The following is a 24,761-nucleotide window of genomic DNA, read 5'->3' on the forward strand; positions in this document are numbered from 1 at the left end:
ACTGACAGCTGTCATTGTAAGACAGTTAGCAACTCCGTTTGTTTGTCCAAGATAGCAACAGTAACAAAGGGGGGCGGGGCTAACCAATAGGTCAATTGAGAGTAGTACGGGAGCTGCATGGAGTTCCGATTATATGCGTATGCAGAAATTTCGGATCCGATTTGAGTTGGATCGGATGCATTGGAATAGGTCTATTTGAATTACCATGCTAGAATTACCTATATTTTATTACTTTAACATTATTCTGTAAACAACACCATTTATGTAAAATGGCGCTTATTAAAAATTATGGCAGAAATAATTATTTTATAATTAGTAAATCAATACATACACAGAACAAGACTTTTTTTTTATTCTCTTCCAGATTTAAATTCGGTTGTAATTCCTGAAAATTTATGCCGGTAAGACTATGTGTAGTCTGATAGAGAAGTTCTTAGTTTGAAAAATAAAAGATTTAGAAATAAAAATTTTGAAATAATATTAATTATAAATATCTTTTAAATTGTATTATAGTAGCCTAATGAAATAATTATAAATGAATAAGGTACAGCTGGCTGAGCACTGACATTTTGAGGGGCCCCACCACCCTAACCAATTCCAAATATATGGTACCTAACTTGAACAAATCACAATACATCATGACATAGCTACAGACACCCACGCACAAACGCACGCACACACGTGACACTGTTCTCTAAAAAAGTTTGCTGCTTGAGGGAGTCAAAGTAATTGAAAGACTACTAACTTATCCTAACTAATAAACTCAGCAAAAAAAGATATATCTCACAACAAGAACTGGGAATCTGGTGCAGTCCATTAGGATGAGATGCATTACTTAAAGCAGTTAATTTTAATACTGACAACCCTCCTTTGTATAGGGACTCATTATTCCATTTCTGATCGTCAAATGTCTGTGATTTTTTTTTTTTTTTTTTTTTGCTGGAAATAAAATCAGTTGAAAATGAAAGTATGTTTCGTTTTTTTTTTTGTGTGCTGAATATAGTTATAAATTATATATATATTATTTTATTATACTTAGTATATAGATTTATTACACAGCTCTCTAAAAATGCTTAATTCCAATTGGTCAGTCGCAACTTTCCGAGGTCAGTTATTTTATGATAATGACATTGTCAATACCAACACATAATGGCCAATCACCCGGGTATGTGAGGCCGGAACTTCTTCCATGTCTCTCATATTACACACTCTCTCGTTTCATTCAAACTCAATTGGTACGATCTAGCGCCTTAGTTATCAATTGTATTTACTGTAACATTTAATGGGAGGACTATGTTAATATTATTGAAGTGTAAGTACCATGTACACTGTAATGTGTTATTGTAAATGTGCTTCATAAATGTCTGTATTGCAAAAGGTCATGTTGAGAAATGGGTTTAGTGCATGTTTGTGTCTGAACGTGTTTTCTGCTGAGTTCAGCATGAGCTGCTCTACAAAAATCACCACTTAAAGAGCTTGTGTTGGTCCATCACTCTTAGACACAGATCAAAATGAGAATAAATTAATCAAGCAATTGGTTATTGGCAGGTACTGCCCAGCTTAGTTATTGGTATTGATAAAATGCAATATCAGTCAACCTCTACTATCTATTGCTTGAAATGTTATGAACAGCAGCTACGCTCATTATTTTCCTTTTTTTTTCTGTTTCTACCTCGGGAAGCTCCAGTTTGGTTCCAGCCTCTTACGAATGTGGCAACAAGAGGAATTACTAAAAAATCTGTGTAATGACAACGCCACCTGGGAACTCAACCCAGGAACCTACCCAATAAATAGGCTGCACAGATTTTTCCCTTAATAGGACAAGAGACGTGGGTGAATAAATATATTGCTTTTTATTAAATTACCAAAATATAATAAATAATTCAAAACAAAGACACTACAAGAAAAATATGTTCAATGTACTAAAAGAATAGTACAGCGCTGACTAGCACAAACTTCACATATTAATGCAAAAGAAATATGCTTAAATAATCACAAGGGTAGCACTCAAAAATAACAAAAATAAATCAGACAACAGGACTGAGGGTGGCCAGCAGGGGGGAGACTCAATGGGCACCACAACAAGTAAGTAGACATAAGTAGCACAAACCGGAACCAGAAAAGGAAGTAGCTCCGTGACGTAATTCACCTGCCTCTAGTCGTGATAGGCTTACTAAATAGACCCCAACCAACCAAAAGTAGCCTGAAACTACACATCCATACTGCCACATGAAGATTTCAGGTGACCCAACACCAGTGAAGAGATGACGCCAACCACTGCGAGGACTTCAGATGATGCCAACTCTGAATCAACTTACACAACTCTGAAATTGTCCATGTATTGTAATAATTATGGTGACAACTTGTAATAATTGCCTCAATGAGCTCATTGTTTCTGCCTAAAATGAATACATGTTGTTAGCTAACTGCATGATTTGTATTATCTTAGAACTGTACATTTCTGACACATTACACAGACACCTCTGATAACAGATTACTCTAAATTGTAACGTAGAAACATGCATTTTCTGTAAAGCTGCTTTGAAATGATATGTAATATGAAAAACACTATACAAATAAATATGAGTTGAATTTAGAAGTGGGCAGTAACAAAGTATATTTACTTCGTTACATCAACTTGAGTATTTTGTTGGGGGGAAATTTGTACTTTTAACAGTAGATTTAAATGCGGGTACTTTTACTTTTACTCGAGTAGGCCTACATTTCTAATGAAAAAACTGCACTTTCACTTTGTTACTGTCATACTGGATAAACGAGGAAGCAAAAGCAGGTGCAGTCAACTCTTTATTAGAGACAAGCTGAACAGAGGCAACAAACAACACAGGTGGGTGGGCAGCGCAGGGACCTCGATGGCCAAACACAGAGAGAAGAGCTGGTGCAGGGTGATGTGATGATGATGATGATGATGAATCCGACGTGAAGACGAACTGGAACAGGTAACAGGAAACTCGAACAACACCACACGATCACAGACGAGGAACACCAGACATCTAGACATCGACAACGATCTGACAGTGGAGAAAAGAAACTGGTGAGTATAAATAGGCTATGGAGATGAGTTGCAGCTGGCGCCGAGCTGATTAGAGATTGAATGAATGAACAGGATTGTTTGGGCCACGCCCAACCCACGCGACACAGACACACACACAAATAACAAAGGCACGAGACAAGAAGGAAACAATGCATCTGAAAACCGTGACAGTACCCTCCCTCCTAGGAACACCTCCTGGCGTCCCCAGACTCCCTTACCTGTCGATTGTAATCATCGATAAGGGAGTGATCCAGAATGTCTCTAGTAGGAACCCAACTTCTCTCCTCCGCACCGTAACCTTCCCAGTCCACCAAGTACTGGACTGGCGTCCCCTCCGCCTAGAGTCCAGAATACGATTTACCGAATAAGTAGGTTCCCCATCTACGAGACGCGGCGGGGGAGGAACCGGAACTGGCGGGTTAATCGCTGATCGAAACACAGGCTTAATCTTGGATACATGGAAGGCGGGGTGAATTCTCCTGTACGCGGGAGGAAGGTTGAGGCGGACTGCCACCGGACTAATGATCTTGGTGACCGAAAACGGGCCAATAAATTTGGGTGCGAGCTTATTCGATACGGAACGGAGAGGAATATTCTTAGTAGAAAGCCACACTTTTTGACCAACGACGTATACGGGAGGCTTCGACCGGTGGCGATCGGCTTTAGCCTTGGTGCGCGACCTCACCTGGAGTTGAGTCTCACGGGCTCTAGTCCAGGTGCGGTGACACCTCTGGACAAAGGCGTGTGCGGAGGGAACCGCGACTTCGGACTCCAGACTGGGGAAAATAGGTGGCTGGTAACCTACACTACACTCAAACGGAGAAAGACCCGTGGATGACACTGGTAATGTATTGTGGGCGTACTCCACCATAGACAGTTGTTGACTCCAGGAAGAAGGATTCTTGGATACCAAACACCGCAACATTCTCTCCAGATCCTGGTTGGCTCTCTCGGTTTGACCATTGCTCTGGGGATGAAACCCTGAGGACAGACTAACAGTCGCGCCCAGCAGTTTACAAAACTCTCTCCAAAATTTGGACACAAATTGGGGTCCCCTGTAGGAAACCACGTCAATCGGAAGGCCATGTAAACGAAAGACGTGATCCACGACAGCCACCGCTGTCTCCTTGGCTGAGGGTAATTTGGGCAAGGGAATAAAGTGAGTCGCCTTCGAGAACCGGTCCACCACGGTCAAAACTACCGTGTTGCCCTGGGAGGGTGGGAGGGCGGTAACAAAATCTAGCGCGATGTGGGACCAGGGTCTCGAAGGGACAGGCAGCGGTTGAAGTAACCCATCTGGGGGTCGATTGGAAGACTTACCAATGGCACAAACCGAGCAAGCCAAAACAAAACTGTGAATGTCCCGGGCCATGAGAGGCCACCAGAATCGTTGTTTAACCAGAAAACTAGTACGAGTCACTCCTGGATGACAGGCTACGTTGGAACAATGTCCCCACTGAATAACGTCTGACCGTAGTCCCTCCGGCACAAATAAACGGTTCGGTGGGCAACCGACCGGGGGCGTTACCCCTTCTAAGGCCTTCTTGACCTTCGACTCGACCTCCCATGTGAGTGTGGAGACAAATAGGGTCTCGGGTAAAATGCACTCGGGAGTAACCAGGCGTTCGGAGCGATCAAAAATGCAAGATAAGGAATCGGGTTTGATGTTTTTAGAACCCGGGCGGTACGATAGAGTAAAATCAAAACGACCGAAAAAAAGTGCCCACCGAGCCTGCCTGGAGTTCAATCTTTTAGCAGATCAAATGTATTCCAAATTCTTGTGATCGGTCCAGACGATAAAAGGTACCCCCGACCCTTCTAACCAGTGACGCCATTCCTCCAACGCCAACTTGACTGCCAACAACTCCCTATTACCAATGTCATAGTTACGTTCGGCAGAGGACAAACGATGAGATAAAAACGCGCAGGGATGCATCTTTTCGTCTGTGGAAGAACGTTGGGACAACACCGCACCTACCCCCACCTCTGACGCATCGACCTCCACCACGAACTGACGTGAAGAATCAGGGGCTATCAGAATGGGAGCCGAAACGAAGCGGCTCTTCAGTTTGGCAAACGCGGCCTCAGCCGCGTCTGACCACCTGAACGTAGTTCTGGGGGAGGTCAAGGCAGTCAGAGGTGCGGCTAGTTGGCTGAAATTACGAATGAAACGTCGGTAAAAGTTGGCGAATCCCAGAAACCTCTGCAGGGCCTTGCGGGAATCTGGGATTGGCCACTCCACCACAGCCTTAACCTTATCAGGGTCCATACGTACTCCCTCAGACGAAATGATGTACCCAAGAAATGGAACCGACTGTGCATGGAACTCGCATTTCTCCGCCTTGACAAAAAGCCCATTCTCTAGCAACCTCTGAAGCACTCGTCGGACGTGCTGCACATGTTCCTGGAGAGAAGAAGAAAAAATCAATATGTCATCCAGGTAAACATATATGAACTGATCGACCATATCTGCAGCACGTCATTGACGAGAGCCTGGAAGACTGCTGGGGAGTTGGACAACCCGAAGGGCATGACCAAGTATTCAAAGTGACCCCTGGGGGTGTTAAAAGCAGTCTTCCATTCATCCCCCTCCCTGATGCGGACCAAATGATAAGCATTAAGTAAATCCAATTTCGTGAAAAGTGACGCTCCCTGCAACCTCTCGAAAGCTGAAGACATCAACGGCAAAGGATAAGTATTCTTTACCGTGATGTTGTTCAGCCCCCGGTAGTCAATACAAGGTCGCAGAGATCCATCCTTCTTCCCCACGAAAAAGAATCCCGCCCCCGCCGGAGAAGAGGAAGGGCGAATGAACTTCGTTGCTAGAGAATCAGAAATATATTTCTCCATGGCCTCCCTTTCTGGAGCAGAAAGTGAATATAACTTGCCCTTAGGCGGAGATTTACCTGGTAATAAATCTATGGCACAGTCGTAGGGACGATGCGGAGGTAGAGAAGCAGCTCGAGACTTACTGAACACTTCCCTCAGGTCGTGGTACTCCGCGGGCACGTTAGACAAATCCACTGCTTCCTCCTGTAACACAGACATAGGAACAGACGAACAGGCAGACAAAAGACAGGACTCATGACACTCAGTGCTCCACTCCGTGATGGATTTACGGAGCCAGTCCACCTTGGGATTATGTCTTGTTAACCAGGGATGTCCGAGTACTATGGGTGCAAGAGGTGAATCCATAATGTAAAATGACAGAGTCTCTGAGTGGTTACCAGACGTGATGAGGGTGATGGGACCAGTGGAGAGTGAAATCATAGGAAGTTCTTGACCATTTAGAGCGTGAACAGAAATGTCTTGAGGAAGTGACTGAAGGGGGATCTGGAGGTTATGTGCAAGAGTGTAGTCCATAAAATTACCTTCCGCCCCGGAGTCCAATAGTGCATGACAGTCGTGTTGAAGTGTTGACCATCTTAGTCTTACCGGGAGGAGAGTAGATGTCGATGAGGTCTTCTCGGCGGAGATCCCACCCGATAGTAGCCTCACTGTTACTATCGGGCGTGGCCTTTTACCGGACACGTGATGGAAAAATGTCCCGCTCCGCCGCAGTAAAGGCAAAGGCCACGGGACCTCCGCCTTTCCTTCTCCTCCCGGGAAAGCCGAGCTCGCCCTACCTGCATGGGCTCGGGATCGTGGGTAGGGCTGACCGCGTCCATGCCGCTGGACCGCAGACTCTCTGTAGCTCCAAATGAACGACCGGAAAGGGCATGTCGCTCGACTCTCGACAGTCTAGCATCCACTCGTAGTGCTAAGTCAATAAGTCCGTTCAACGTAGTGGGCAGGTCCAGGGCGTAGATTTCCTTCTGGACGCGGTCAGCCAGCCCATGCAGGAACATGTCCCACTGCGCCTCGTCGTTCCATCGGCACTCTGCCGCGAGGGTCCGGAATTCGATCGAATAATCCGATACCGAGCGATCACCCTGACGAAGCTCGGCGAGTACTCTTGCCGCCTCTCTTCCCGTGACCGCCCGGTCGAACACTTGCTTCATGGCGGCGGAGAGTGCCTGGAACGACGCGCAGCAAGGGTCTTGGTTCTCCCACACCGCCGTCCCCCAAAGTGCCGCTCTCCCAGTCAGTAGCGACAGCACAAAGGCGACTTTGGCTCACTCATTGTTGAAGGTTCTAGGCTGTAAAGCAAAGTGCAAAGAACATGCATTCAGGAACGCTCGACAGAAACTGGGTTCTCCGGCATACCTCTCGGGTGCAGGCAGACGAGGTTCCGACTGGGAGAGAGGATCAGATGGTATAGGAGGAGCGGCCGGTGTGGGCGGCGCAGTGGGAACACGCAGCTGTTGGACCTGCTGGGTGAGCTCGGACACCTGCGCCACCAGAGCTTGAACCGCACGACCAGTGTTGTTGAGCCCGTCCTCCTGGGCATCCATGCGTTGAATACTGCGATTGATGAATGCCTCCATGGCGATCTGAGCTCCGCCCGCTGCTTCCATGCTCTGGTCAGATCGTTCTGTCATACTGGATAAACGAGGAAGCAAAAGCAGGTGCAGTCAACTCTTTATTAGAGACAAGCTGAACAGAGGCAACAAACAACACAGGTGGGTGGGCAGCGCAGGGACCTCGATGGCCAAACACAGAGAGAAGAGCTGGTGCAGGGTGATGTGATGATGATGATGATGAATCCGACGTGAACACGAACTGGAACAGGTAACAGGAAACTCGAACAACACCACACGATCACAGACGAGGAACACCAGACATCTAGACATCGACAACGATCTGACAGTGGAGAAAAGAAACCGGTGAGTATAAAATAGGCTATGGAGATGAGTTGCAGCTGGCGCCGAGCTGATTAGAGATTGAATGAATGAACAGGATTGTTTGGGCCACGCCCAACCCACGCGACACAGACACACACACAAATAACAAAGGCACGAGACAAGAAGGAAACAATGCATCTGAAAACCGTGACAGTTACACTGGGCGACGTTCCTCTTGTTACTTTAGTTTAATGCAATATATATATAGTATAATGCAATGCCATGTTTTGTAGTTTTTACTCGTATTTGTAGTTCCTCCTCCAAAATGCAATGGGTTGTGGACAATATTAGCCTTTAGAGTGTGCACGGATCCACACTTCAAAAATCCACCGGTTGGATAGTATGAACATTGAGACGCAGGGTTGATCAAACAAGTTGCCAAACCTGTCTGAACTGGTTCGCAAATCAGTTTTAATTATTTGTTTAGTTCCATGCACGCACTGAATCGTCTAAAGCTGTTTCTCACCAGTCAGATGAAGTGAGCATTGGATGAAGTGGCCATGTATATTCGATTTCAATTCATTCACGTAATACATTTTACAACTAAACAGATTAGTTTGCCACAATACCACTACTGACCTACAGTCAATTAAAAGCAAATCTAAAATAATGGTCCAGATCACTAGTAGTTCTTGCATAGTGACTAAGTAACACTTGAGTAATTAGTGATGCATTTTATGACTATATTCAGAGTAAAAATTATGACTGATTAAATCTCAGATACTGAAGATACACAATACCTAATTTGTCAGTTAGTTAATAGTTATTAATGAGGCTAATCTCATTAAGTAATTATTGATATAAACTAACTGATTAGTTAAGCTTGTTTCTATATTAGTTAATAGTAGTACTACTCATTAGTCCTGCATTATTTCCTGCATATAGTTATTAATGATGGACCGTTATTCTAAAGTGTTACCAGATTATTACTTTTACTTTGAGTAAATATTTTTACTTGAGTACAGTTTTTGTTTACTCTATCCTCCTCTGGTTGAATTTAACTGAAATAAACACTAATATTTTTTTATATTTCTTGCTTGCTAACACACCAATACCATAGATGACGACTATTTAAGGATAACTATTATTTCCCCGGTCGCCACAGCAAAATGTTTGGCCACTGCTTCGGGGTCTGTGCGTACATGGTTTGCAGTGAATGTGTTTACTACTCTCTACTCCTAATGTGTGTGCACTAATTGGATGGGTTAAATGCAGAGGAATAATTCTGAGTATAAATGTGCAGCACCGGTCTCTCCCTTAGTTTACTTGTCCACTCTGTAACAGACACAACAGGCTTAATAATCAGCAGAAAAGGAGCAAAACATCACAGATTACGACTATAACCATTGTTCCCTGAGAAGGGAACGAGATCCTGCGTCATAGTAGTAATGCTTTGGGAACGCTCCTGCCTTTTTATGTCATGAAGCATTTGTAAAATCAGTCAAATGGAATGGCGGGATGTCACAGATGGGGTGACGTCATGACCAAGAAGCTATAAAGAGCACTCAGTTCAAACAATGTCGGCTTCTGGTAGGCCAAAGCAAGTCGATCACAGACATGCAGGGAAGTATGGCAGGGCGACGCAGTGTCTCGTTCTCTTCTTTGGGAACAATGGTTACAGTCGTAACCTGATATGTTTCTTTTCGAGGGAACTTGTGCTGTGTCATAGTTGCAATGCTTTCGGATCGATAATACCCACTTTGCCGTACTAAAAAGTACCTGTCTAGAGTGAATCACAAGCACAACTAAGACATGAACACCTGAGGACCTGGTGCAGAGCCCAAGTCCACATCATAAAACCTTACAAATGTGAGTGGAGAGGACCATCCTGCTAATTCAAAACACGATGGGGCAACCGAAAGGGCCTAGAGTTTTTCTACTCTCTTCAGAGATAGGAATCTCACAGGTGGAGACGTCGAGGATTGACATGAGATCCGAGAACCAAATTCGGGCTGGCCAGGACGGGGCTACTAGCAAACCCGTACTGATGGACTCTCTCCAGAACTCCCGGGAGCAGAGCGATCTAATAGGTAATAACAAGTAAAACTCGGACAAACTGGTTGGTTGTAGTGCTTGCACCAGCTTTCCCTTTTTTGAGGTGATAACGTGTACTTTTTAGGTCCAGTTAGAGTTTCCCTTGACTGGTGAACCTTGGGCCACCCTTCTCCATCACTTAAGCACTATTGTGGTAAATGAGTGTGGCGGAGTAACTCACTACCAGGCCCATTACTCATGGTATGCCCCTTTTCAAGTTAACCCTTATAATCTGGCTAGCACTCTGTATGGATTGGTTCCCTTAACAGCGACCCCATTCCACTGTTCAGTTTCCTTCTCTGTGCACCCAGTGTCTTCCCCTGGACAGATCCATTTCCCCTTGTCAGGTGGAGCCCACCACACTACCACACTACTCCCCTCTGGTGAGTCCATAGGATGTATTTTCCACATAGTGTTCCATTCTCAGCGAGAAGGAAAACACTTCCCAACATTAATGTAGCAAATTAGCTCTAAAGAAATATTAATAATCAATCATAACTTGTTATAATTGATTATGAATATTTGGATCAGTTAATAGAATTAACTTAATGTTGTAAATTAATATTACAATCAATTAACCTGTTTGTCCCGTGAACACTCAGTGTTAATTGTTTATTAATTCTAAGAAATGTACATTTCCGGGGTATGGGAAATGTCTTTCTTACTTTACAGTACTACTAAGAGCAAGTAGTCAAAATCTGCATGATTAGGGACTCCAGTATATAATGAGCTTGAAACATGGACAACTTTACGTGTGACATGAACAAGATTTTATGGTAACATAAAACTTTACTTGAAGGGGTGTGCATAAGACTGACATGACACCGTCATAATCATGACATGACACATGTCATGAATATGAAGGAGGTCTTATGCATGTTTATGACAAATGTCATTAAGTGTCATTCGCTCAATTATGACATTTTTAATGCAAATATGACATTGTGTGAGATGTCTTTGTTATGGCAACTTGACTTTACTAAGACAACAAAACCTGTCATAAATATGTCATAAACATGACATAGCAGATTAATTATCAAACTTAAGAAACCACTTAGCTTTATGGGTTAACATTTCATTAAACTGTCATGTGGTTGGTTTTGACATTGGCTATCATGAAGCCATTATAACATTTTAATGACAAATTAAATTTGTACCACTGTAGTTGAGGTCAAGAAAAACATTCATGACACAGTTATAATGGCCTCATGACAGCCAATGTCAAAACCAATCACCTGACAGTTTAATGAAATGTTAACCCATAAAGCTAAGTGGTTTCTTAAGTTTGATAGGTAATCTGCTATGTCATGTTTATGACAATTTAGGTTGTCTTGGTAATGTCAAGTTGTCATGACAAAGACACTGACAGGTTATGATGTATTGGTTTATGTCAAGTTGTCATAACAGACATCTCAAACAATGTCATATTTGCATTAAAAATGTCATAACTGAGCGAATGACACTTAATGACAGTTGTCATAAGCATGCATAAGACCTCCTTCATATTTATGACATCTGCCATGTCATGATTATGAAGGTGTCATGTCAGTCTTATGCACACCCCTTCAAGTAAAGTGTTACCGATTTTATTAACTAGACTAAACATTTAAACTACTCTAATATACACAAACTGTACATACATGCATACAGTTTACCAAGGGAAAGAGAGCTGAAGCAGAATACAGGAAAGCAAGAAGTTATAGCATTGTTTGAAATTCAGCAGATCAACAGCCTTGAGCAAACAATCAGTTTAGTTCTAACACGCCCTTCTTTAAAAGGGGTAAGGATACTTAATGTATCAAATAATGAGACTAAGTTTGATACTTGCATGTCTTGCCCATTTGAATTAAACTGTCCTGATGCAGTTTGTTGAGGCTCCAGTTGATATTTGCTGATGTTGTCTTGATGAGAGGGAACCAGTGGGAGTCAGAGGATCTTTGGTGAATGGAAAGACAAGGCCGCAGCCTGGCACAATCTTGGGGGTCCTTAGAAAACCTTTAGCTCAGCATCATCTTCAAATCAGGATTTCAGAAAGGAACTAAGAGACTAAGAGACATGATCTTGTGATCAGTGATTTTTTAAAGCGTGAAGATGTCACATCCTCTGGAGGGTTGTGAGCCAATAACAAGCTGTTCCCTTTGGATGGAATTTCTTTACAAACTTTTGTTCAAGCAGGCCTTTGAACATGTAATTTGATTGGGTGTTTAACAAAATAATCTTCAAGATTCTTATAATACTAATGCGTCACAAAGTTAGCAAAATTAACAAATGGGGGATGAAGATTGGAGTTTATAAAGACTAAACATGCTACACACGATTTTGGTTAACCATAGTATGCAAGTCTGAAACATTAATCCAAAAGAGTTGAATGAATATATAGGCCAAACCACATAAGAGGAAAATCATGACATGGGAAAATTAGATACATGTTTATACATTTCTCAAGTGGTTATATATAGAATATTTATATACACTGTAAAAAATTTGCTGTAGTTTTGCAGCTGTTTGCCAGTAACTTACTGTAGATTTAAATTTATGTTATTTACTGGCAACAGTTTGTTCAAAGTTAAATGAACATTAAACATTAACAAGTCTTTGTCTTTAAAGAATAAAATTATAAAATAACAATCTAATGCAAAGCATTCTGGGAACCAGAAATCTTCATCAACCTTTTTCTGTTTTTTTTCCTTCAGATTTTGGTTCCCAGAATGCTTTGCATGAGGATGTTATTTTAGTTTTATTCTGTAAAGATAAAGACTTGTTAATGTTTAATGTTCATTTAATTTTGAACAAATTGTTGCCAGTAAATAACATCAATTTAAATCTACAGTAAGTTACTGGCAAGTAGCTGCCAGTAATACTGTAATTTCTACAGATTTTTCTAACAGTGTAGGGTTTATTTCTCCTTCTCAGCAAGAATTAAGTGAGTCACAACTCTCTGCAAATTCCTTTTGGGTCGTAAAAAATCGTATCAGTCTTAATGTGTCCTGTAACAGGACAGCGGGTTCTGCCAGTGTGTTAGCTTCATTTGGGATGTTAGTTTTTGGGGAAGTTTCATAGACCTTTGTTGTGAGAGTGAGTTTGCTGGATTATTCATTAAATATAATGAATAATTTGTGTGTGTCTGATTGGTCCAGATGCTACATTCACAACCTGTAATGGTCCCTGGAGCACCTGATCATTAAGGTACTGGGTATCTCCTTAAACTGGTGTTTTATATCATGCAACTCACTAACCTGAGGCCACACCCCTTTGGAAAGTCCTTACAGACCCGTGTAAGCAGATGTGTGAAAATGCACAACTTGGTCTATCATTGGATTTTTTGAACAGTTAATTCAAACCAATGAGCATGACTGGTACATCATGATACTGTGTGTTTTATCGTAGATAATGCTGTCATGTGTCTAACTTTTGCTTATGACAAACTAACAGTGAACTATTAGTTTACATGGGTATGTTAATGTACAGGCTGACAAACTACAACTGCTCATTACATCTTCTTTCAGCTGATATTAAATCCACACTAGTGCCTGAGGGTTCAAATGCAACAGATAACTTCAACTGATTAGTAATGCATTTGATACTTCTGCGATGCATTCTGCATCTAATTATATAATGTGTTACTTGTAACACAATGCACCCTACACTGGACTTCAGAGCCAGCAATCCATTTCAACAGCCTGGAGCTTTTTCCTTTAACTGAATTTCTGAGCAGAAGACCCAAAAGCACCTGCCACCTGTCACACTTCCATTCAAACGTTTTGTTCTGTTAATGGCCCTCTGGGAAAAAATGTACTCACATAAAAAATCTTCTGTCCAAAGCCTGATGAACCCCACAAGAATCTAGCTTAAAGGACTATATATATACGACTGCTTCTGCATTGTGAGAAAATTAAGCACAAAATCTTCAAGAAGTGTTCCACAACAGGACAAAGCAATACTGATACGATTAACCTTATTGCTAATTGTATTTAAAGCTTCTGGAACTTCTGGCATGTTTTACATTATGCATTTGGCAGATGCTTTTATCCAAAGCGACTTACATTGCAAGGTACACATTTATATTTTTATCAATTCTTGCTTTCCCTGGGAATTAAACCCATGACCTTAGCGTTGCAAGCGCCAACACTCTACTGTTTGAGCTACAGGAAAGATCCGAAAGATGACTATATTATACTAAAATGTTAAGTTTACTATAGTTATTAATATATATAATGTACTATATCATAATTTGACAATTGGTCGTTATTAGAAATATAACAAAAAGTTATATATAAAACTAATATAATTACTTGTTTGGGAGAATTTTATACCGGAAAATAAAATGTGTATATATATATATATATATGTATATATATGTATATATATGTATATATATGTATATGTATATATATATATGTATATGTATATATATATATATATATGTATATATATATATATATATATATATATATATATATATATATATATATATATATATATATATATATATATATATGAAGAGTTCAGATGCAAAAGCCTCTAAGTGCCATCTGAAATTTTCTTATAGAATGATCATTTTTATCAAGCTTGAATATTTAAGTTCAGTAATTTCACTTAAATGGCAATGAAAATTACCTATTAATTGTCATTTAAGTGAAATTACTGAACTTAAATATACGAGCTTGATAAAAATTATCATTCTATAAGAAAATTTCAGATGGCACTTAGAGGCTTTTGCATCTGAACTCTTCATATATATATACATATACATATACTGTATATATATATATACACACAGGGATATTTGTCAGCATGAGTGGTACAACAATGACTGTGCCACACAGTCTCTTTTTTTACATTGTGCAATGAATAGAAAAAAAGAGAATAAAAGCATCAAGCTGATATTCATAACATATATCTTGCTTTACCATTGAACAATATTTAGTAAAAATGCTATTTGTAATTCGCATGTACAGTAATTTCTTTTTTTCTATTCATTGCACAATGTAAAAAAAGAGACTGTGTGGCACAGTCATTGCTGTACCACTCATGCTGACAAATATCCCTGTGGATCTCATTTTGCATGGTAGGCCTCTATGTATTTTTGCTGGGTCAGGAGCTTACCCACAATGCAGGGCACATATTCTTTGGTATAAAAGTGAGCACTTCAAACAGACAGTGTAGCTGGCACAACCACTCAGTCCTGAGGAACAACTTGGAAAACTGTAACCATGGGCAGAGTAAGTTATGCAGTCTAAAGTTAGTCTAAACAACTCACAAACTAAAAAAAAAAAAAAACCCGATACACAAACTGTGTAGATAATATGAGATACATTATGTAATGCATAAATGTCATATGTAATGCATATCTAATTAAATTATATAGGAGGCATAAATGCAACTATTTTATATATTTAAAACAGTTTAAATGAATAAAAGACCAACTTTATGATTTCAGGTCATCTTCTACGAGGACAAGAACTTCCAGGGTCGCTCTTATGAGTGTTCTGGAGACTGTGCTGACATGCACTCCTACATGAGTCGCTGTCACTCTTGCAGAGTGGAGAGTGGGTGCTTCATGATGTATGATCGTCCCAACTACATGGGAAATCAGTATTTCTTTAGGAGGGGCGAGTACGCTGATTACATGTCTATGTTTGGAATGAATGAATGCATCAGGTCCTGCCGTATGATCCCCATGGTGAGCTCCATGAATATCTGGATATATTTGACAGATGTTTTCATAACTTTAGTAGTCTATGAGAGAGAGAACATGTTTGAGCCTATTTAATAACATTTGATCTCAAAAGTGTTCAAATGATGTAAAACTTAAATAGCACTGACTTCTCTTCCACAACAGCACAGGGGATCCTACAGAATGAGGATCTACGAGAGAGAGAACTTCATGGGTCAGATGTACGAGATGATGGATGACTGTGACAGCATTATGGATCGCTACCACATGTCTCACTGCCAGTCCTGTCATGTGATGGACGGCCACTGGCTCATGTATGAGCAGCCCCACTACAGAGGCAGGATGTCCTACTTCAGGCCTGGAGAGTACAGGAGCTTCAGCAATATGGGTGGCATGAGATTCATGAGCATGAGGCGTATCATGGACTCCTGTAACTAGTGTTCCAATGTTTCAATAAAAAAATTCTAAATTAATTCTTGACTTGACTGCATATCTTAATCAACACATTTTTCTTTTTCTTTTATTTACCAAAAAAAATCTTACTGACCCCAAACTTTAGAACATTAGTGTGCACTAAAGTTCAAAGGTTTAGGGTCTATTTAACTTTGAATTCTGAATAAATAAATAATAAAAATATTACACAGTTAAAATGGTTTACACAAACATTTTTGTCAGGGTTATGTTCTGTTTTGTCTTTGTTTTCATTGTGTTCAGTTTATGCGTGGCTGTTTTCCTTTGACCCAGTTTTCCCATGTGTTTCATTGGTTCATCCTATTCACCTGTCCCTCGTTAATTAACTCGTTAGCTCATTTGTTTGCCCCTTAAACCCTCAGTTTCTATCAGTTCTTTGTCCTTTATTGTTTAAAGGGGTCATCGGATACAAAATTCACTTTTATATGGTGTTTGCATATAAATGTGTATTTGCAGTGTGTAGACACAATCACCATACAATGAAAAAAAATCAATTTTATCCTCAAAAAGACTAACACTCTCAATAATCAGGCCGTTTGGATTTTCTGAGCACTATGATGTCATAATGCTCATGCTCCGCCCACGACTACTGACGGACTGTCCCGTATTAGCATATTTCTGCCCCCCCATGGAAGAGAGGAATGGGGTGAGCAGTTTCTCATTATCATTTAAAGAGACATGCACCGAAACAGGTCCCTGTGAACAAAGCTGTTTCTCTGCTGGCTCAATGGTGGACTCTTGCACCAAAACTGCATCCTCGCTGGATCAGGCGATATGCTTCAGCCTCGAGAAAGATGTGGCGATTGGCTCTGGCTCCGGGATGGACTCTTTGACTGGCACTGACTCCGTGGTTGGAGGAGTTTCACGCCCGTGGCGGGCGATGATTTCATTCTAAATCATCTTTTAATCCAACAACAGAAATACGTTGGAAAATCTCAGGAGAAACATAAACACTTTCCACACATACAAGTGAATGTAATAATTAACTCATGAGAAACCAAGGATACTAACCAGCAAATTAGTGCTGAGAATGCTACTCTGAAAGGATATACAGGAAACAAAAACACATTAACAAAAACACAATAAAACTAAACATAACTCTGACAACCCCACCATGAAAAGGTTTCACTTTTATTTCCACGAAAGTGAAAATGAAAGTAGACACTTAACTTGCATATAATATGTTTATTTTTTATGTATACAAAATCACTTTAGTATATTTATTTTGATGCGGACACCAAAATGGCAATGTCTCATCTTTTACAGAGGGGACTTGAGCCACTATTGCAGCATCTGGAATGTGAAATAAAATTTTATATTTTCTATGAACAGAACACCGTAGAACGTACATACATTATTTTATATATATAAATAAATAAATAAGAAAAGGACTCCAACATACTTTTGTGCATTGCATGTTGCATGCAAGGATAAAGGAGGAGGGTTGGGAATAGGGCTAGCAACTCAATCATGTAAAAATGTCTTATTGCTAAAGAAACAGCAAGAAAAAATCTACAAAAGTATAAACGGTGTGATGGAGGGTCATCATTCATGGCAGTGACAGGGCAAAATCGCTAGGCCCCTGAAGCAACGATCACCCTTGAGAGCCTGTCGACCACGAGAATCAAACCTGGAATGTGAGGATGACCAGGATGCTCTATTGTATTATCAGATATATTACGTGGGTAAGGTGCAGCTCCAATGGCCCAGTCAAAGACAAGAATGGGAGAATGCTGCAGACCAGGGAAGAACAGGACACCCGGTGGACTGAGCACTTAAAAGAAACATTAAATCAGCTCACTCCAAAATCTTTACATGACTTCAACACCCCACCACCTGCAGACATGGCTGTAAATCTAGGCCAGGGATGGGCAACTTCGGTCCTGGAGAGCTCTGTCCTGCAGAGTTAAGCTCCAACCCTGATAAAAACTCAGCTGTCTGTAGCTTTGTATTAATCATGGAGACATTGATAAGCTTGTTCAGGTGGGTTTAATTAAGGTTGGAGCAAAATTCAGCAGGACAGTGGCCCTTCAGGACTGAAGTTGCCCATTCCTGATCTAGGCCCAAATACAACAGCTGAAGTTGAGAAGGCCATTCGCTCACTGAAAAACAAGTAATAAAAACTCAGTGAGTATTTTAGCGCAATTTTCTCACGTCATGGGATCACAACACTAAGAGATAGTAAATCTTTTCCTGGATTTTTTTTGTGCGTTCCCGAGATTAGACCTTCCTTAACATAATGCCGAAAACCCGAAGTCTCTAGGTGGTCTGGTTGAGGAGTAGATAGAAGTGCAAGATTGGTGCGCACAGACAGAACAGAAATCATGAGTTAACAATCGCAATTTTGAACCAGGAATGGAACTGAGTGTTGAATTCCAGAAGCCAATAGTATTAGCAATACTTTATCGATTTCAATAAAACCGTTGACTCCATTCATAAGGAATTGCTATAAAAGATCACACTGTGGATCGCAGAAGGCAGGGAATACCAAGGAAGACATAGAGGAAGACTTTCCAAGAAGATCTGAAGAAAATCAGTGTTCAATGGATCAAATACATTGGAGGACACTTGTTGCCAAATGCGCCCAGCACAAGACCTGATGATGATGATGAAATAAGAAATAGGTACAGACTATATTTGGCTTTGTCTCACTATATATTTGGCTATTAGTACAGAATAGTAAAAGGGATAGAGAGTTGGGACAAATTAGTTTATACAAACTCTTTTGTAATAACACCACATATATTTAACTCAAACTTGCAGCACTTAAACTTATTTTTAAGTTCCGCTTGTCTCCGCTTGTCTGTTCTTTGCTCCAAATCAGAGTACAAGAGGAGTGCCGAGTGGAAAAAAGTGGGTTTTATTTCACAAGTGAACCCTGCATACACACATATATGTGCTAATCAGATTAAATTCTTACTTCTAAAAAGATGTTAAAAGCTTAATAAACTTTTGACATACACAGAAAAATTCTAGTAAATTATTCACACAGAGGCACAGTCAGAGGTATTCTGAAGAACAATTGACAGGAAAATTACAAAAGCATGTATGTTGGTCCTATGATGGCCTCTATGCCAACTTGCACAGTCAGGAACTGACTAACAATAGGTGCTGTATAGTCTTTAGTCTTGGTCTAGTATAAAGGTATGGTGACAGCTACAGTCAGTCATCAACCAGAATCAGCTTCAGCTTCTCCTTTGTGGAACTACTGAGGATCAGCCAGCGCAAACATGATGGGCAAGGTAAACTTCATTCCTGCAAAGATTGTCAAATTACAATTTAAGTAAAATTATTTGATTTGGTATATTTCACTTTAAACCACTAAAACAATAACGCTGATTTTTCAGGTCACTTTCTACGAGGACAGGAACTTCCAGGGTCGCTCTTATGAGTGCATGAGCGACTGTGGTGACTTCTCCTCCTACCTGAGTCGCTGTCACTCTTGCAGAGTGGAGAGCGGATGCTGGATGATGTATGATCATCCCAACTACATGGGAAATCAGTATTTCTTCAGGAAGGGCGAGTACGCTGATTACATGTCTATGTTTGGAATGAGCAACTGCATCAGATCCTGCCGTATGATTCCCATGGTGAGCTCAATTAAAGCTTATGTATCTATGTTTTTATTAATACACTTAAATTAAACTGACTTCTCTTCCATAACAGTACAGGGGATCCTACAGAATGAGGATCTACGAGAGGGAGAACTTCATGGGTCAGATGTACGAGATGATGGATGACTGTGACAACGTCATGGACCGTTACCGCATGTCTCACTGCCAGTCCTGTCATGTGATGGACGGCCACTGGCTCATGTATGAGCAGCCCCACTACAGAGGCAGGATGTCCTACTTCAGGCCTGGAGAGTACAGGAGCTTCAGCAATATGGGTGGCATGAGATTCATGAGCATGAGGCGTATCATGGATTCCATGTATTAGTGTTCCAATGTTTTAATAAAATAATTTGTCACTTAACATTGTGCTTTGAAAATTAATTCCACTTCCATTCTACACAAATAAATACACAGCAAAAGAATGAAATTATTGATTATCACTGATTATTAAAAATAAAGACTGTTTAAGATGATAGCCATATACATTTTTTTGATGGTCAATGTGGATATCTTCAGGGTGGCCGATGGCCGACGTAAAGTTGATATACAGTATATGATATAACATTATTTAAAGATAACTACTGCTGAAATTAAAAGTATATTTATTTTACCTAATATTTAATAAATATTAAATAATTTGATAATGAAACATTTTAAAATGAATAATTTTAAAGGAGAACTTGGCAACTTTTTTAACTTAATAAAACTGTCTAGAAATCATTTGGATGGTTAAACAACCTGTTCTGGTGATATTGGTGACTTTTCCAGCTCCCCCCAGCGTTCCCAGGCGGAAAACCAACCTTGCAACTTCTGTACTACCGTCCCGGTAAGATAGAAATTGGAAGTCTCGTGAGAGGCGAGAACGAGAACGAGAGCGAGCGCGAAACACGAATTGCTTTATGGCAATTCAATATAAACACACACGCATGATGTATTACCAGATTACCCACCTCGGTAGACATAGCTCCACACAATACAGTTGGCTTGCTCCGATCATAACAAACGCACATGAGCAGCGGTAGAGAGGGGGAGGAGGCCGCCGCAAGTGAGTTTTTTTACGACTGTTTTGTGAAATATACGCCCCCCCCCCCACAGCTGTAGGGGGAGCTCGTGGGGAAAACATGCACAACAAAAGGGAAAATCAGCGAAGAAGTGACTAGAGTTCGCTAGAGTTGCCGAGTTCTCCTTTAACTAAAATAATTTAAAACAATTAACACAGCATCCATTTTTTTTCTGTCATCCTTCGACTGTGCTACAGTATGGATCACGCTATCATTCATTTATGCACTATTAAACCATTCAAGCACAATAAGCACAAAAAAAAAAAAAAAAAAAAAAAAATCTGTACTGGCCTGTGAAGCAGCTCTCTGTGGACAAACACCTGAAACAAGCCCTCAGGATACCACTGTTTATAAGGTTATATGGGTCAAAAACAATGAAAACAATACCTTTATAGAGTTATTTTTTCTTTATTGTTTTTATTAACTGGGCCAGTAGAAAAAACTTTAATGTTAAGCCCTGATATATTAAAAGCACAGCTAAATGTGGCATTTATTACAATGGGTTTATGTGCAGATTGTTTTAAGATCCCTTGAATTAAAAGTTGTTATATTTTTTAAAGCCTTTTAAATGTTAAAAATGAGAACGTTCAATTATACTGTAATGTTGAATGGCTATAATTAATGGCTAAAATGGTGAAAAAAAAAAATCTATTTAATAGAGACATCAGTGTCAGTATTGGTATCAGTGATACAGGCCTTTATTCATAGTGCTTACTAAAAAGATGCCATTAAACAAATATTTTAAAAATACTGTCTTTATGTTGTTTCTACATTATTTTGGAGATTCAATGTGAAAGTATTACAATAAAATATATTTAAAAAACGTTAATGTTAGGTGTGATTAATCGCGATTGATGACAGAAAAAAAATTCGATTAATTAGTGCAGTCATGGTTAGTCTGTGCACACTGGGAATAATTTTTTTTTTTTTCTCCAAAAGACAAGGTGGTACTAATTTTACATACGGCACACAGTGAATATGACATACATAGCCTACGACATAGTGGCCAACTGAATATATTGCAGCAAAGTTTGAAATCAAACTTTTAATGTTTGTCAATTGTGCATCTCCAGTAACTCCCACCTGCATCCAATTTGCACCGACTGACCATGTGTGCATCAAATATGCAGGCTATAGCTGGATTCACCAAAGCGCTGGCGTTTTCACCGCTTTCAATATAAAACCCTGCTTCAGACAAATTGACCTAACAGAAAAAAGTATCGACCAATGCGATAATTAAAAATCTCCAAATATTGGCTGATATGCCTTGGCGATGTATTGGTCGACCACTAGATAGCCAGCAACATTTTATAGGTAAGTTCTTCAAAGACTCTCAAATGTTAAATATCATCCAGTTTTAAAATCACTATATTGGCTGTGCAACATTAAATCCACAGCCCTGTGATCAGGAATGTCTTTTTAAAAATATATTTTAAAACCAACAGGGCACTGCAACCTTGAACATGACATTTATTATCTCACATTACAGCAGAGAGCAGAGAGATTGTAGTGCCAATTTTATTTGTAAATCATGTCACAAATAGATTTTTAAATAATGTAGTCAGTTGGCTTACATGATTTATGGTTATGTGCTCATTTTTATGCAACACCAGATATTTAATTTTCTCATTTGGCACACAGAAACATCCTTCATTTAATTTACATTTATTGACTGTCAATAAACTGTAGGTCCAACATTTCCCGCTTACGCTCTCTTTACTCTCTCATTGCTATCAAATCACAGTCCAAATATGAAACTTGTTTGAGTAAATTGTGCAACCTATACAGATAAAAGAATATATAATTTTGTCATTATTTACTCAAGCTCATGTTATTCCAAAATAATGCATTTTTCTTTCTTGTGTGGCACACAGAAGGAGGTTTTGTGCCAAAACTCCTGGTTGCTGTTTTCCATACCATGAAAATGAATGGGAACCTGAAAAACAAGAAATAAAATACTATTAAAAAAAAAGTATTTCATAAGTTTCTTCATTAAAATCTGGCACACCACTATGTGAAAACCAAATTTGTAGTTTCTCCCATTGAGTCAAAGCTATCAACTGTCAACCAAAATAATTTCAAATTAAAAAAAAAAAAAAAAAAAAAAACATTTTTAAAAAGGCTATACAAGACACTAACAGCAAATTCTCTGCGGTATAAAGCAAATGAAATACCAAAATTGTTTATCTTGTGACCTGAGGGGAGTTGCAGTAGTTAGAAATTATTTTAAATGTAGTAGGCTACAAAATATTTTATATTTTTTTATATCTCACAGTAAAATTTAAACAAAAAGGAAGAGCTTGACTTCACTGAATGCAAAACCATGTAGAAGAATAAACATTTTGTCAAACAAAAATGTCACTAGATATTTGACTAATTATTATACTACTTTTGATTCCGCTGTAGAACATGAAGACATTAGCCTAATACAAGTTTCAAATTCTTTCTTTTTATATAAAAAAAGAAATGCTAGAATCCTGACAAATGAGAGTTTTAAGATCTACATAATAAGCTTTAGTTATAATAGAGTCTATTTGAACTTGCACAGTCAGGAATTGACAGACAATAGACAGGGTGTACTCTTTAGCCTTGGTCTAGTATAAAAGCACGGGTGATAGCAGTCAGTCAACAACCAGAATCAGCTTCAGCTTCTCCTTTGTGGAACTACTGAGGATCAGACAGCGCAACCATGATGGGCAAGGTAATTGAAGTTAATTCCAGCAACAATTTAAATTTAATGTAATTCACATTAATAGTAATACTTTAATTTCACAGATACAGCTATAAACCACTAAAAGAATAACTTGAAATTTTCAGGTCATCTTCTACGAGGACAGGAACTTCCAGGGTCGCTCTTATGAGTGTATGGGTGACTGTGGTGACTTCTCCTCCCACATGAACCGCTGTCACTCTTGCAGAGTGGAGAGCGGATGCTGGATGATGTATGATCATCCCAACTACATGGGAAATCAGTATTTCTTCAAGAAGGGCGAGTATGCTGATTACATGCCTATGTTTGGAATGAGCAACTGCATCAGGTCCTGCCGTATGATCCCCATGGTGAGTTCCATGAAAATTGTTTTACGTGTTTGGAATTTGAAAAATTCACTTTGGACAATTGTCTTAAAGGAATGTTCAATTTAGAGTTAATGATTGATTTATTCAGAAACATGGTGTTGGTTTTGATTTATTTCTAATCTTGTCATAGATTTGGTTACATTTGATCTCAAATTGGGACCAACAAAAAATTAAAGAAAAATAACTTCTCTTCCACTACAGTACAAAGGCTCCTACAGAATGAGGATCTACGAGAGGGAGAACTTCATGGGTCAGATGTATGAGATGATGGATGACTGTGACAACATCATGGACCGTTACCGCATGTCTCACTGCCAGTCCTGTCATGTGATGGACGGCCACTGGCTCATGTATGAGCAGCCCCACTACAGAGGCAGGATGTCCTACTTCAGGCCTGGAGAGTACAGGAGCTTCAGCAATATGGGTGGCATGAGATTCATGAGCATGAGGCGCATCATGGACTCCTATTACTAGAGATTTAATGTTTCAATAAAATACTTTCTATACAAAAGTAAACATTGTGTCATGAAAATGAGTATATCACAAAAAAAAAAAAAAATTATCTATTTACTTGTTGAATGCTAATACACTTTTCATGGATACTTTATTTTATAATTATTAGGCATCACAAGGGCAGTATACAAGGCAGTACAAGAGTTTCAGGTATATGAGAATGACTGATATGAGATCTATGAGAATGAGTCTATCACGGATCTTTACCTTTAAAATATGATTGTTTTATAAAAAAAAATTTAAGTTTTTTTTTTTAAACACAGTTTTCGACATTAGACAAATCACTCAAAACTAGCAGCTAGTTTCATTTAAAAAACACTGCCATTTCAATGCTACAATCATTACCTACACCCAACAATCATGTGTGAAAACACTTATACATAAATTAATCAAAACTCAATGAGAAACAAATACAATTTTCACCCTTGCATTTCTACTTATTTTAAACAATATACTAAATATACATATAAGCTGTCA

The 24,761-nt window shown here is 39.6% G+C and overlaps 3 protein-coding genes across 3 annotated transcripts; all 3 read left to right on the forward strand.

Annotated features, from left to right (window-relative positions):
* Positions 1–7,639: 7,639 nt before the first annotated feature.
* On the forward strand, positions 7,640–15,985 carry LOC308691801 (gamma-crystallin M2-like; the record flags this gene model as incomplete). Its single annotated transcript, XM_081367362.1, has 5 exons — positions 7,640–7,672; positions 7,724–7,818; positions 10,199–10,253; positions 15,311–15,553; positions 15,713–15,985. The coding sequence occupies 5 exons, from the start codon at positions 7,640–7,642 to the stop codon at positions 15,983–15,985; spliced, it is 699 nt and encodes a 232-aa protein (XP_081223488.1).
* A 3,380-nt stretch (positions 15,986–19,365) lies between these two features.
* Positions 19,366–19,957, forward strand: LOC308692581 (gamma-crystallin M2-like; the record flags this gene model as incomplete). Its single annotated transcript, XM_081368718.1, has 2 exons — positions 19,366–19,608; positions 19,685–19,957. The coding sequence occupies exons 1-2, from the start codon at positions 19,414–19,416 to the stop codon at positions 19,955–19,957; spliced, it is 468 nt and encodes a 155-aa protein (XP_081224844.1). The 5' UTR covers positions 19,366–19,413.
* A 3,425-nt stretch (positions 19,958–23,382) lies between these two features.
* LOC308692578 (gamma-crystallin M2-like) lies at positions 23,383–24,245 on the forward strand (the record flags this gene model as incomplete). Its single annotated transcript, XM_081368715.1, has 3 exons — positions 23,383–23,394; positions 23,511–23,753; positions 23,973–24,245. 3 exons carry the CDS (start codon positions 23,383–23,385, stop codon positions 24,243–24,245), a joined length of 528 nt encoding a protein of 175 aa, XP_081224841.1.
* Between the last annotated feature and the right edge of the window lie 516 nt (positions 24,246–24,761).

The sequence above is a fragment of the Scardinius erythrophthalmus genome, assembly GCF_964197995.2.
Source record: "Scardinius erythrophthalmus genome assembly, chromosome: 6".
NCBI classification, from domain to species: Eukaryota; Metazoa; Chordata; class Actinopteri; order Cypriniformes; family Leuciscidae; genus Scardinius; species Scardinius erythrophthalmus.